The 14,578-nt window shown below is 35.9% G+C and overlaps 2 protein-coding genes and 1 long non-coding RNA gene across 8 annotated transcripts; all 3 read left to right on the forward strand.

Annotated features, from left to right (window-relative positions):
- Nucleotides 1-23: 23 nt before the first annotated feature.
- LOC100178585 (gamma-aminobutyric acid type B receptor subunit 2-like) lies at nucleotides 24-6,163 on the forward strand. Of its 4 annotated transcripts, none has more exons than XM_018817175.2 (9): nucleotides 24-433; nucleotides 904-1,024; nucleotides 1,424-1,561; nucleotides 2,030-2,153; nucleotides 2,491-2,609; nucleotides 3,046-3,276; nucleotides 3,645-3,785; nucleotides 4,299-4,401; nucleotides 5,275-6,162. In XM_018817175.2, the coding sequence occupies exons 2-9, from the start codon at nucleotides 962-964 to the stop codon at nucleotides 5,895-5,897; spliced, it is 1,542 nt and encodes a 513-aa protein (XP_018672720.1). In that variant the 5' UTR covers nucleotides 24-433; nucleotides 904-961; the 3' UTR covers nucleotides 5,898-6,162. The 4 variants fall into 4 exon arrangements, with proteins under 4 accessions (XP_018672720.1, XP_018672721.1, XP_009861983.2 ...); XM_018817176.2 differs by having other exon boundaries at nucleotides 24-201; XM_009863681.3 differs by lacking the exon at nucleotides 24-433 and adding an exon at nucleotides 440-585 and having other exon boundaries at nucleotides 5,275-6,163.
- An 806-nt stretch (nucleotides 6,164-6,969) lies between these two features.
- LOC100176265 (muscarinic acetylcholine receptor M2-like) lies at nucleotides 6,970-11,844 on the forward strand. Of its 2 annotated transcripts, none has more exons than XM_026840229.1 (5): nucleotides 6,970-7,744; nucleotides 9,215-9,455; nucleotides 10,158-10,394; nucleotides 10,932-11,047; nucleotides 11,265-11,844. In XM_026840229.1, exons 1-5 carry the CDS (start codon nucleotides 7,409-7,411, stop codon nucleotides 11,793-11,795), a joined length of 1,461 nt encoding a protein of 486 aa, XP_026696030.1. In that variant the 5' UTR covers nucleotides 6,970-7,408; the 3' UTR covers nucleotides 11,796-11,844. The 2 variants fall into 2 exon arrangements, with proteins under 2 accessions (XP_026696030.1, XP_002121904.4); XM_002121868.5 differs by having other exon boundaries at nucleotides 6,971-7,744; nucleotides 10,932-11,041.
- Nucleotides 11,845-12,809: 965 nt separating this feature from the next.
- On the forward strand, nucleotides 12,810-13,837 carry LOC113475689. 2 transcript variants are annotated; one of them, XR_003397439.1, is made up of 3 exons: nucleotides 12,810-12,897; nucleotides 13,055-13,146; nucleotides 13,723-13,837. It is a non-coding gene; the product is annotated as an uncharacterized LOC113475689 (long non-coding RNA). The 2 variants fall into 2 exon arrangements; XR_003397438.1 differs by lacking the exon at nucleotides 13,723-13,837 and having other exon boundaries at nucleotides 13,055-13,615.
- The last annotated feature ends 741 nt before the right edge of the window (nucleotides 13,838-14,578 follow it).

Consider the following 14,578-nt stretch of genomic DNA (forward strand, 5'->3'; position numbering starts at 1 on the left):
TAGTCGTTATAACACCAGTGTTCTGTTCCATACACCTCGTGTCCGCTTACAAGTTACCACATATGTAACTTTGTAATGGACCACTGTGTTAAAGCATTGCCGTTGGGTGTCTTGCGCAAAGACACCGCATCGAGCCTCGAACCCATATCCTCTGGTTTAGAAGTGTTTGCCAATTTTGAAGATATGGTCGTTGTACCAAAGGTAGGAGACAAGTGCTTTATAATGGCTAAGTGAAATACCAGCTCTTGTGCGACAGTCTTCGTTGTTTGTCAGTAGCCATACAACAACAAGCGTTCAAGTGAATTAACCCCGACGTGTTATGTAAACAAAGACAGTCACACTCACAAAAGTAGCAACTGAGATAATATTTTCCTAACTTCCGTTTCTCCGCACCAGTGATCTTGTGTTAAAATTATCCAGTGACTTATCATAGGTAAAGTAGCTTCGAATGGTTGAGTTTCGATTTTAAGTAATGTTTTTAAAAGTGGATATCTTATGTTATGTCGTGGCGAGCGTGTTTAGCTTCTTGGGTGTAATAGCGTCAGTTTTTCATATTGTATTTATCTGGACACACTATAATAGCAGGTATGTATTGCGTAGAATGCACCTCTGGGTGTATTGTCTCGCATGCGTCGCTAAACTTTTACTATTTAACACTAATTTATGCTAATGTTTCGACATAAGCTTTGCTTTATATAGTTTGTACAAACAAACTCAAATGCCCCATTATTAGAAACCCTTAATATAAAATGTGTTTAATATAGGCTCGTATATTGGAGTAATGGTTTGTGTCAAACTATAACACTTCTCGTGTACATAACACATTCTAGGTACAAACATAACCATTGAAGCATCTTAATTCGAAGTAAAATTGGCCGCATTTTAAGATTACTTTATTTTCAGATGGATTAAAATATCAAGTCCCAACATAAACATTGTGGTTTTATTTGGTTCAATCCTGATGTACTTATCGCCATGCTTGGTTGGGTCCTCGGCTTTTATAAGGGACATTCCTACAACAGAGGTGGGTGGTTAGATTTATTTCAATGAATAAGAATTAACTGACCGACCGTCCTGCTGCGCACTGGTCGAAGCTTCATAACAGTAACCGGGTCTCGGGTTCAAAGCTCGATGCTGCCACCGCGAGTGTGTCTTTGGGCAAATGCGTGAAATGTATTAGGCCAACACATATGGAACGAACCGCGACACCCTTGTTATCATAAATGGTTACCCGCCACGCGAAAATATTAGTAAAAGACATTAACAAGAGAGAAGAGCTCTAATGAATGGGCACGTAAAGTAATTTCTTTCGAGTGAAACGGTAAACCTCGCAATGTGAAGAATAAGAACTGTTTTTCGAGAAAGATCCATTTGGCCACTTTGTGCTCAATAAAAAATATTGACTTATAAATATTTTTAACAGGACGTAATAACGTGGAAAACTTGTTGTTTTGCTGGTATTTGTTGCTTCGATGTTGGCTTTACATTAATGTTTGGCTCGCTTGCTGCAAAGACTTGGAGGATTGATAAAATATTTCAACAAAACTCAAGAAAGCAAGTGGTATGTGAAGTTTTCGCTTACCATGCTCGTTGCTGCTACTATTGTCCTTGGGCAACAGCAATTGCTCCAACCCAGTGTTCACTACTGGGTGTTTTAACAGCTAAAGGCAGCTGAAGAATCTAATTTCGCTAAAGTTATATTGTCACGTAAGACTTTAAAGTTTCAAAAGAGGGGATAAATTAAAAAAACCTGGACCATCATCTTCATATCTCACCCTACTATATATATATACTATATAGTAGGGTGGGGCAAGATAGAACACCATTTCGTTCTATTTTCTCGTCACATTTGGTAGTAAACAAAGAACATACAAAGAATTATAAAACCGTATTCTCACGACTCCCATATACTGTTGTTAATTGTTTAAAACATGATCGGGATATTTAGACATTATGTGCTAAAGGTGTCCCAACTTCCCCACTCTACTATATGTACTTAAACATTGAACACATTTTTACCCATATATAGGTAACAGATGAAAAGCTACTATGTGCTGTCTTCTTGTTGGTTTGCCTTGAAATTGTGATTCTTATTATGTGGCATATACACGATCAGAGTGTTTGTTACTTCGTGCAAGTAGAATATGTTTCAGGTACGCTGATCCTATATTAGCTGATGTTGCCCCAACTCATTTTCTAGTAAACATAGAATATATTTGGCGATTCTATTCTATGTGGCTGAGGTCTCGCAGCGGTGGGTCTTGGGAGTTATCCCAGGATATGTTTAGTACTATGTCTCGTCCCGAATGATAAATTAAGAATATTTACAAAACCGTATCCTGATGACTTTTTTTTTTTTGATGACGATAGGAAATATGGGATATTATGTGCTAACGGTATCTATCTTACCCACAGTGCTATATACTCTACACATTTGGTTAAGTTTCGTTTTCAAATTCTCGGTAAGCTTAATTTAAAACTAAATTTTAGGTGTATATCGATTGACAAAACTTTTGGAAAACCATTTATCTTTACTTAATGAAGATTTTGTTGTATCTTGCGCAACAGCTTACACGATTATTTGGGTATTCTGTATCTGTGCGATAAAGGTAAGAATAGATTAAGGTAGTTATACTATAAAATATAGGTAACTCGTAAATGGGCATTAAATGTACAAAGCAATCTGGTATAATGAATGATTGATTATAACTTATTTATCCTCATGTGGCTTATAACACGAATGTTCTGTTTCATACACATTTGTGTCCGCTTACGAAATGTTTTTTCATGCTCCCTCGTGTCCCACTTTACACCACCCTAATATATATACAGTAGGGTGGGGGAAGATGGGACACATGTTAACTATATTTTCTCGTCACATGTAATAGTAAACAAAAAACAATCAAAGAATTATAAAACTTTATCCTCACGACTCCCACAGGCCGTTGTTAATTGTTTAAACTACGATCAGGATATTTGGATATTATGTGCTAAAGGTGTCCCATCTTCTCCCAACCCACTATATCATCAATTATATTTATTCAGGTTTCGATATTGGGTGTTACAATATGGATGGCTTGGTGTACGAAACAATTATCCAAAGCTTCCTTCAACGATTCGAACACACATGTCGTTTCATCTATATTGGCTCTGTTTGTGTTTTGCTTTTCATTACCAATAGTATATCTCACTCCGCCCAACATACAGTTCATCGTATTCTTCACAGTGGTGAATGCAACGACGGTTTTCATTGTGTCAATTCAATTTATTCCTAAGGTCAGTTTATTCTACACGTAGATTGGGGGAAGATGGTGCATGCTTCCTTTTTTATTTTATCACCTTGTTTCAGATATCATCTGCTAACGATATCCATCTCCCGCAAGACTATATTTATAGCTTAGAAAATGAATGAATGTAACTTATACTTTATCCTCGCGTCGCCGGAAAACGACAGTCGTTATCACACAGGTTTAACACCTCGTGCCAGCTTACGAGTTACCAAATAGTATGTTGATATTTAGGAAATGCCTATATTTGTGACAAAAGTCCGTATATTGTCTTAGTTTTAACAGACCGACTAAGAGCAAACCAGATCCGTATTATCCTAAGTTTATTGCTGCAGAAGTTCTAACTATCATACACAGGTACTCCTAACTAAATCAAAGAAAAAGAATCCCCCGAAACAAATCTCTATACCTGTACAAGAAAAACATTCTTCCTCGAATCGGGGTGAAAAAGAAAGTCAACTGAATAAAATCGAATCTTTAAGAGATCAACTTTGTGAGGTCAGCTGCTTCATTTGTGTTTCGTTATCTTTGTATATAGTGGGTCGACTTTAATTATACCAGCAAGTCGGATTATTTTAAAGATATTACTTGTTTATCATTGAGCCGAAATTCTCATTGAAATGATGGTGATTTGTTACAAAAAGTGAAATTTATAACTTTTGATGACTTATTGATTTTTGTTGTTGAAATCTGCGAATATTCTGACAAGATCAAAAGTTATAAGGCGGGTGTTTTTATTTTATACAGCTTGTGTTCGTTTACGAGATACCACATATGTAAATTTGTAGGTGATTGTTTTTACCACTCAATAGTGACCACTGGTTTGGGGCATTCACCGTTCGCTGGTTTGCTTAAAAACTATCGGTGCCAATTTCGTAAACCATAGCTCCGCCGCGCGAGCATAAATAAGTATCGCGTGCCCATTTATTTATCATATTACTGCCTCTATAGTCGCCTATTATTCGTATTGATTATTCGATCCGTTTAATGCAATATTTTGTTTTTAATTAGAAAGACTATCTGATCAATCATTTGGAAAGAAAACTCATGCGCTTGTCAAACGAAATCAACCGCATCTATGGACAAGAAAAAAGGAAAACAAACGCTCTAACAGGTTTTTATTAACCATATAGTAGGTTGGGGTAAGATGGTCCATGTTTCAGTCTCTTTTATCGTCCCTTTTGGTTGCAAACAAATAATATTTACAGAATTAGTTAACTGTATCTTTACGGTTCTGAAAAGAGCGTTGGTAATTTTAAAACACGATTAGGATAATATGGGATAACGGTATTCATCTTTCCCCACAGTACTACATTAAAAACAAGCGTGTATATGTATTATCCGTGACACAAGTACTATATATTAGAAAAGTCATAAATTTATTATTCCGACACCTTTAAATAATGCAAACACAAACTCATGTTTTATTGTTATAAAAATCAATTTGTTTTCCGTTTAAAAAGCAGAATGGTTGTGTAATTTCAGACGAATTATACATAGTGGGGTGGGGGGAAATGGGATACCTTCCTATATTTTTCTCGTTCCATTTAAAGAATTGTAAAACCGTATCCTCACGACTCCCATAGACCAATGTTAATTGTTTAAAACACGATCAGGGTATTTTTGATATTAGGTGCTAAAGGTGTCCCGTCTTTCCCCACCTTGTTATACCTCTTATAGTAAATGATTGGGCATTTTCATCTGTTACGTATTTCGTAGCACTTAAGCTGGCTATAAAAATTAAAACTTAATTTTAAAATTTAAAAAATGTAAAAACCTTGACTCTATCCTGCGCTTTACGTCCCTGTCACATAAACTGCATGAGATCGTTAAACCGCTGTCACTATGTCACCTTAATAAATCAAAACCGTTAGCAATATTAAAATCGGTATCCGTGAAAATCAATAATGTTTACAAAGGTGAATAATGTTGGCTACAATATGTGGGTGGGTGGTTTGTATCAATACCTTATTAACGTTTTTGGCAGAAAAAAGGAAGAAGGAAGATAAAGGGGAGGAGTACCGTGGATCTACAGTGTCGCTACCAAATGGTAACACAGAAGAAAAATATCGGAGTTTTTGCAGCCAAGGGTCAGGTTTATTTACTCTCTCTGCATTGGAAGGTCGTAAATCGAAACGCCAGGGGAGCAATATGTCTCCGTGTTGGCAATCCGATCCACATTTACAAATTAAGGATCCCGAGTTTGGATTCAGACCAATCAGCCGATCGATCGAAAGTGATTTGTTAAGGACATCTTCCAAGTCTAATAGCTCGGGTGCGAGCCTTCAATTCGTTGGTGATGCAAGGCGGAAAAAAGGCTCAATGCTGGTGACGTATTGTGGCTGCGGTTGCTACTACTGTTCGACAGACGGGGTTAATTCAAACGGCTTAAGCTCCGACACAGATAGTTTAGATTCGCTGTTCGTTTCAGCGTTAGAAGCGAACGGTCCTAGCTCTACAAAGTGCGCGGGAATCCTGCAGTACTTTCGAGTCATTAGATCGGAGTATGAGAATATACGGAACGAAGGAAATTGTAGAAGATTAAAATACTTGGATCGATTTAGCGATTATGAAACTGATAGCTCAAGTAGCTATGATAGTATTTTGTAGCCACATAAAACAGGTTTTTTTCATATTCTGATTGAAAACTATATTTTTGACGCTGTATGCTTCATCGAAATATGCAGGACGCTTATTAATATTGAATCCGATTACTGTGTATTGGTTTGCGTTTGTATTTACACTCATTGTGGTGAATAAGAATCCATAAAAAGGCTCTCATCTTCTAATTAGGTTAAGCGTATTTGTATAATCCGATTTCCTATACGTTTTGAATGGCTGTTGTATATAAAGGTGTTGCTAAACTGCAGTTATGCGATTCCCTGCGAGTGTGTTTGAAATCTTAATTGTTTTAACAGTCGAGGCCACAGTTAGATTGAATATAGTAGGGTGGGGGAAGATGAAACACCTTTACATTTTATTTTCTCGTCCCACTTGGTAGTAAACAAAAGTCAAGAATTATAGAAATATATTCTCACGACTCCCATAGACCGTTGTTAATTGTTTAAAACAGGATCAGGATAATTGGATATTATGTGCTAAAGGTGTCCCGTCTTCCCCAACCTACTATGTGCCGGTTACAAGGACACCGCTTGTTTTTTACATCTAGTCGGCTCCGTGCTAGCAAGTTTAGAGCTACATGGAAAAGTTTTTAATCGATTTTTAGTTAGGTATAGCCATCGGTGTAACAGTTGCTGTTCTTGGTAAAATCAATATCAATTGCGCTAAACTATCCTATGCTGAATCTTTCATCAGATTATGTGTCAAAGCAAAAGATGGATTTTTGTGATTGCCAAAGTATTAAGGTCGTAGCTGTTTAGTTGAAATTAGAAAGATTTTAAAAAAAGTTTTAGAAACAAATATAGTATTACGGGGCAAGATGGATACCATAAGGACATATTATCCCATATTTCCCATGTTTTAGCAATTAACAACTTTATTTTAGGAGTGACGAGGATACGATTTATAATTCTGTAAATATTATTTATTTGCTACCAAATAGATGATAAAAGAGAATAAAAACATGAACCACCTTACCCCACCTTTATACTAATACATGTTTAGATTAATTTAGTTTTAAAACCAAAGTTCATTTTAAAATTCTGCAGTGACTGGAAATAATGAAAAGAACATGTTTTAATAAACCTATTCGTCACTTTGTCGATAACTTCGATTTAGGTTTATGAGCTTATAGCCTATTAAGTGAAACACGAAAGGCAACGACAGATCGAACTTGAGCGTATATTGTGTTAGGCTAAAAAGGCTTCGGTTTGTGCCGCGGGCGTTCTGACAATATTCATAAAATTTAAATCTATAATAAAACGGTTGGTTTTAAGGTCTATGAAATTAGATACACGTTGACAGGCGCACTAACAGTTTGTTTTCTTAACGTTAGCTCATAGAAATTACAATATAACATTCGTTTTTGTAGTTTTAAAGTCATAAGTATTGTTTGCTTAGTATTTGTGGTTTTAATGAGACTAAAATAACAGACTGGGTTTGTTTGTAGTGAAATACAAATGGTATAGTTGCACTGTATTTGATTGTTGTTGATTTAAAATATGCAAGGAGCTGAAAGTTATCAAGAAACTTCAATTATGGACGAGTTTTCCACAAGTGGTATGAGCGAAATTAACGATAACAACTCATTGCTGTTGAATTTAAATTCAAGCCACGAAAATCTGACCGCCATGGAGCCCAAACTTGCGTTGTTCGTGTGTTTGATAACGACAAGCATAAGTCTCGTTACGACAGCTGGAAATATTCTTGTGATCATCGCTTTCTATATGAACAAAAGATTGCAGACCATTACCAACTATTTCATACTAAGCCTTGCTTACGCGGATATGGTAATCGGATTGGTTTCAATGAACCTTTTCACCATTTACATCGTACAGGTATGAAATATTGCATGGGGATTTACTTTCGGCTTTCATTGCGATTGTTCATGGAGACAAACGTAGTTAAACAATATTGATTACCAAGGGTCGGCTTAGTGCATGCTTAACAATCGATGTTGGTATCTTCGCGCCGAATGAAAGCGCTAATGTGCAACAAAATTACCTTGAAAAATATTCCTTTGTAAATAACATTTTTTTTAATTTGAAAGTATTTTTTTAAATCGTTGTTTTTAACTTTTAAATATTTTTTACCTCGTCGTTCACCGAATGGAAACGCCAATGTGTAAAAATCACCTTAAACGCCAAAATAGTCACCTGTAAAAAGTTATTTTTTAGGTTAAAAGTAAGTTATTAACTTTTTATGGAGCACCTGCATTATTCATATTAACCACATGACTTTAAATGTGTTTTTGGTATATATGCACAACACTGTAGTTTTAGTAACACACAATTACCTTAAAGGCATCAAAATGTTTTGGTAAATAGTACTGTGGGAAAAGATGGATAACGCTTTAGCACAGAACATCTCATATATCATAATCGTGTTATAACAATTAACAACGCTTTTTAGGGTCATAACGATACCGTTATATAATTCTTTTACGTTCTTTGTACTAAATGGGACAAAAAAGAGAGTGACATATAAACCATCTTACCCCAACCTACTGTACCATGTAACATTCGTCTTGACCTTTACATGGCTATGCGTTCAGTAGCAATTCGTTAGCGTATTGATTTGAACTATTAAAGCTTCTGACATAACACGTCAATACGACACATTGGACTAACGCATTTCGTCCAGTTGAGAATCGATGTTATTTTCCCTGCGAATGAAAATTGTCCATTCAAGCGACAAGTTTTAATTGAAGGGCCTCGGATTATTTTCAAGACATCACTTGTTTTTTAGTAGGACGAATCGCTCTCTGTAAGAGCGATAGATACCAACATCAAAAAAATGTTCTTATTTCAGCCGCACAGATTTATTATTATTTGTTGAATACTTCCACGATTACGCTAAGTATTCTTTATTACGAAATACTAGTTTTTCCATCGTTACCGAATACCTTTGATCGAATGTAAGTACCTTATTTACCCACGCATGGAGAGGCAACGACAGTTAAAACATGAGTGTTCTGTTTCATATACCCGTGCAAGTGTTACCACGTAGGTAACTTTGTAGATACGAAAACCTAAACTCCAAATCTAATCTATCTGAATTTCCGTTAAAACAAATATATATACCCGTTGTCTCAATATAGAAAATGCGGTAAAACACTGGATTAACCTTTCTATTAAACGTTACAGCTAAATGACAATCCTATAGCACTATAAGTATACGATTAATTGTCAAAGAGTAACAGATTTCGGTTTAAACGCATGTGTGGGATATTTGGTAGGAAAAAGATCAAATTCTGATTCAAATTTTTGGTTCACATTCCTATATAACGCTTTCTCCTTGTCTCACAGGGCGAGTGGAATCTTGGGCCCCTGGTATGCGACATCTGGCTATGTATTGACTATGTGGCGTGCAATGCATCTGTTATGAACTTGTTGATCATAAGTGTTGACCGTTACCTCGCTCTCACCAAACCAATGACTTACCGCGTGAAACGGACCAAGAGGAGAGCTTGCCTTATGATAGTAGGGGCGTGGACAGTTAGCTTCATACTTTGGGTTCCATCGATACTATTGTGGCCTTTAGTCGAAGGTAGGAACGCGGTTAGAGTCCGTTTAATGTATCAAACTCGCACATTCAAAGCTATACAAGCCGTAAATTCGAAGCCAAAATTTTAAAGTTAACTTATAAAAGGGGTAGAGTACCATGGGAAATACGGGAGACATTTAGCACAAAATATCCAAGTATCCTGATCATGTTTTAAACAATTAACAAAGGTCTAAGGAAGTCGTAAGGATAGGGTTTTGTAATTCTTTGAATGTTTTTTGTTTACTACCAATTAAATGGAGTAAAAAATAGCAGGAAAAGGTGTCTCATCTTCCCCTACCCTACTGTATATCCAAAGTATTTTAAGCCGAATGTTCAAATCCACACTTTGTTAAATACAACTGTAATGCATAATAACATTGTTAAACTTATTGCACATAACCTTGCTCCGTCGTATGCTGGTTGTACGTACATAAGTAACACCCTGTACCAAAAAGACGTGCCATAGTAAACTATTTCAATGGCTTTATAAAGTAACACCCTGTACCAAAAAGACGTGCAGGTTTTATAATTAAGCCAACAGACTAAAATATTCGTGCACCTCTCTGTTGGAACATGATACTTTCTGTTCATATTTTTTAGTTAAATACTCCGATACATAGTTTCATTTTGTATTTATAAAACACCCAAAAATAAAACGTTTTATTTCAATCTGCTTTTTAACTAAATCAACGAATTTTCTTACAGGTGGTCGCAATGTACAGAACAAGAAATGTTACATTCGCTTCATCTTAGCAAGCCCCGCTGTAGCAATAGGGACGGCAATGGCTGCCTTCTATGTGCCAGTGCTTGTTATGAGTATATTAAGCTGGTATATCAACCGAGTGAATGTTGAGCACCGAAAGTATGCAAACACATTTCGAATACGAAAGTCAACTAATGAGAAAAACATCGGTCAATATTCTGTGAACAAAACTTTGAACGGTGAGTTGTGACATGTAGGTAATACTTTGGGGTAAGATGAACAGCATTAGCAAATAATATCCCATATTTCCTGATCGCGTTTTAATGAACAACGTTATTTTATAGTCTTGAGGATACAGTTATTTGATTCTGTGAATATCCTTTTTCGAGTATGAAAAATAATCCGTTTTAACCAAGCCGACTATAACTTATACTTGGCTCGAAGACCGATGGTACCAAAGTTCGACTTATTGTCTTTTTCAAGACGTTTAACTCAGCGGTCACTAATTGACTGTCCAAATTAACAGTCATTCTAAACAAAACACAAATTTGTTGTCTTGGAAAAAACATGCACACGGTGTATGATCCAGAGCACTGTTCATAAAGTTGGTGAAATTTGTTTACCACCAAATGGGATAATGGGATAAAAAGTGAATGAAAACATGCTCCATCTTACTCCTAACTACTATATATTATAACTGATAACGACGTTTTAATACATTCCTTGTAAATAATTCACTGTACGGGTGATATAATATAATTAAATATTCCCCCAAGGTACTCGGAGTAGCGCCATGTCTGATCGAATTAAAGAGAGAAATACACAAGGGGTAAAGGTTTGGAAAATGAGAAGAAATCAAAACAATACATTAGAAGAAGACGAACACGTTAGTGTACATTTATTTACCTTTAAAAATATTCCGTTTTTATTGCTTTACTTTGGTTTACATACAAGATTGGAGAGGGTGTTTGAACGAATGTGGATGTGCTGTTTATTCTTGACTTTTCGTTGCTTTAAAATTTAAATAATATGACTTTCGTTTTTTTATCAAAGTTTATAACTTATGGCTTAAAATAGAAACCTTTTAAAAAAGTAAATTTGAATTACAGAACAAAGAGAATGGTTCGAAAATTCAACCGCCGTTAGCTGTGATTAAAGTGGAGACCTCGTCTTTTGATCATTTAGGGCAAGAGCCCCACAAAGACGAGATCACGATCGAAAAAAGCAAATCAAGTTTCCGGTTATCGGAAACTACCGCAAGTTTGTTAAATGCAACTCGACAGAACGTTCGCAACATGTCAGCTCGAGAGAACAAAGCAGCAAGAATGCTTTTATGTATTATGGTGGTGTTTATTATAACATGGGCACCTTATAATATTCTGGTTGTTATTTCCACTGTATGCGGGGAAGATGGTTGCGTGAACGATATCTTGTGGAAGTTGAGTTACTGGCTCTGTTATCTCAACTCCACCATAAACCCAGCATGCTATGCAATGTGTAGCCCCGAATTCAGAAGGACATTTCACCGATTGCTACGTTGCCAAAGATCAAATGATTTATTTCGCACTAAAACCAGTTTGAAGCCTTTTGCAAGGGCAGCGGCATTATCTGTCGGTGAAAACCTAACAACTGTCCAATAAAGTTGTCGTTTACTTTTCAGTCGTTTCACAAATACATTACATTGCTCTATACGGTCGCACTTTTATTGGCTGCTGTCTATATTTCTGTCTCTAACGTTTCGTACTGGATATTCTATCACGGTCATTTTTCCTGCTGCCCATGTTTCATCCTTTTCTAAAATGGTATATAGGTTAAATCTCAAATGCGCAATGCCTATGCTACAATAGAACGCGCATAATAAGATAGAGAGCGCTCAAATAAAAGTCAAAGTTTGAATCGTCCTGGTTTTAAAATTTACGTTTTATAACTTTTTCATTATTATCCTTGTAATAACGGCTGTTGATTTTCTGTTAACTTCCCCATCTCTGCGCAACAATACATAATATATTGTAGAGATAAACACATAAACTATTATTCCAATATGTTATTGTAACTTCGGAAACGTTCGGTTGAGATCGGATATTTTCGCATGCAGCTTAAAAAGTTTTGTAAAGATTTACGTTTCGGAAACACTGACATTTTTCAATGAGAAGCACTGGCGCTTGTAATAATTAAATCGAAGAGCTAACGTTTTCAACAAAGATTAAGAATTTCATACCAAGAGAAAGAAAGAAATATAAATCAGGAAACTTTGGTTCGAAATCCCCCCTCAAAAATGATTAGTTTCTTTTTTATCCTGAGCTCCTCGCCCGAAAGTTGGTGTTAGCCCACAGTTGCAAGTTTGCATCTCACTTGTTGGTTGTTCATGTTGGTATGATGTTGTGTTGATGTCGCATGGTTGTGTTTCTAGTTTGGTTCTTGAGCTTTTGGACGCTCATGTTTTGATCAAGGTTTGATTTGCACATTCTGTTGTGCTTGGGTTGCCGGTTTTGGCGGTTGTTGATATTCATATTGTTTGGGGTGTTTGCCCATATTGTCGGCCGGTATTGGCATTTATTTATATTTTTTGTTGTTGAACCGGGCACGGTTTCATTTGTTATGTATTGTTTTTATATTTTAATACTTAATGGGGTTTAGGGGAAACAAATGGTTTAGTTTCAGCTACAGGTTGGATACACCCGAAGCTCTACTTGCGCCAGGGAATATGCTCAATAACGCGGATTTTCAGGAATCTTTATTAAGGTAAGATTTACGTTTCGATATCTCTTGTCTATGGGGGTAATTTATATTTATCTGCAACAGGTTAATAGACTGGTTATCCAGTTGTTTTGGCCTATTATGGCAATAACGGGTTTGTTATGGGCGTGCTAACAAATTATTAACACTTGTTTTCAAACAGACGAAGAAAGAAGGAAAGATGGAATTGATGTATCCGGGTCCTGCGGATGGAGAGGACGAAGAGGAGTGGATGGAACACAAGCTTCAACACCAGTACGGTACAAATTGTAGTACTGGGAACGGTACCGTGAATTTATTACTAGCACGTTAGGGCTTTAGGGGAGAGTTCTCGAGCGTGGGCCAACATTTTGTTGGTAAGATAAGCTGCACTTCGTATGTTGTATCATTTTTGTCAATCGCGCGCGTCCCTTTACGCTCCGTATTTTTGTTGACTTACCACGAAGAGGCTCTCCATAAAATGTGAACTTTGCGCAACAATGCTGGGTTTAGGGTTATTCTTTTAAATAGGGCATAGCTCCAAACAACACATTTTCTTACAGGTGGCATTGGTTTTATTCCCTCACACATTAGGGTGTAGAATTTCTCTTTCTTTTTTACAGGTTCTCTCATTTCTCTATGTATTTATATTAGAATTGTTGCAGGCAGAATGTCAGTAGTGGTTAACCCAGCAACGTTGCATAAACACACAACTACACAAAATCAAACTCAAACAAAAACACATTTCCACTGCTAACTCGTCGGTACCTTGTCGTGGTGCAGTGGCTTTCAAACTAAAGCCGACGATTTAAACATTTTGTATCCAACGTTAATGCAAATTCTCTGTTACAGAATCCTGAACGAAACGTTCGAGGTAGAAGATCAAACACAACGATAATTTTTTTTTATGAAATCGCTGTTTGTAATATTGCTATTTTATTTTTGTTCATTGCAGATTTAATAAAAATATTTGGAATTGCATTGCATTATATTAGGTTGGGTGAAATTCAAATGCTGCAAATCCATAGATTATTAGTCCGGGTAAGTGAAGAAGGGTTACGATGTACAGTGTAATATGTAGGATGCATTAACAGCAAGGTAGCAAGTTTGTATAAATAAGCAAAAATGTAGGAACACAAACACTTAAAAAAAAACAATTTTGTAATTTTAAATTGTGAGTAATGGGAATAGTTGGGTTGTTTATGCAGTGATTTAGAAAAGTGAGTAATGGGAATAATTGGGTTGTTTATGCAGTGACTTCCGGTTGGACAGCAATCGGGATGGGAGGTCATTCTCTATGGGGATGTTATATAGGAGATGCCGAAACATTTATAAGCTTTAAATGGTGGGAATTTTAAGAATGAACATCTTGTATTATCTGTGGAACCATGAGAAGAAGTTTCAAACTTAGCATCAGAAAATTAATATCTTGAAACTATCTTGAAAATATCTTGAAAATATCTAAAAAAATCTGAAAATATCTTAAAAAACATCTTAAACTATCAAAAAAATATCTCAAAAATATCTCAAAAATTTCTCAAAAATATCTCAAAAATATCTTAAAAGTATCTTAAAAATATCTGAAAAATATCTGAAAACTATCTGAAAAATCAAAAAGTATCTTATTTCTATTTCTAAAAAGTCTTAAAAAATCTTTAAAATTAAAAAGTCTAATGTTATGCCTGAAAATAGCATGAAAATATCTAAA

This window comes from Ciona intestinalis, unplaced genomic scaffold (assembly GCF_000224145.3).
Source record: "Ciona intestinalis unplaced genomic scaffold, KH HT001153.1, whole genome shotgun sequence".
NCBI classification, from domain to species: domain Eukaryota; kingdom Metazoa; phylum Chordata; class Ascidiacea; order Phlebobranchia; family Cionidae; genus Ciona; species Ciona intestinalis.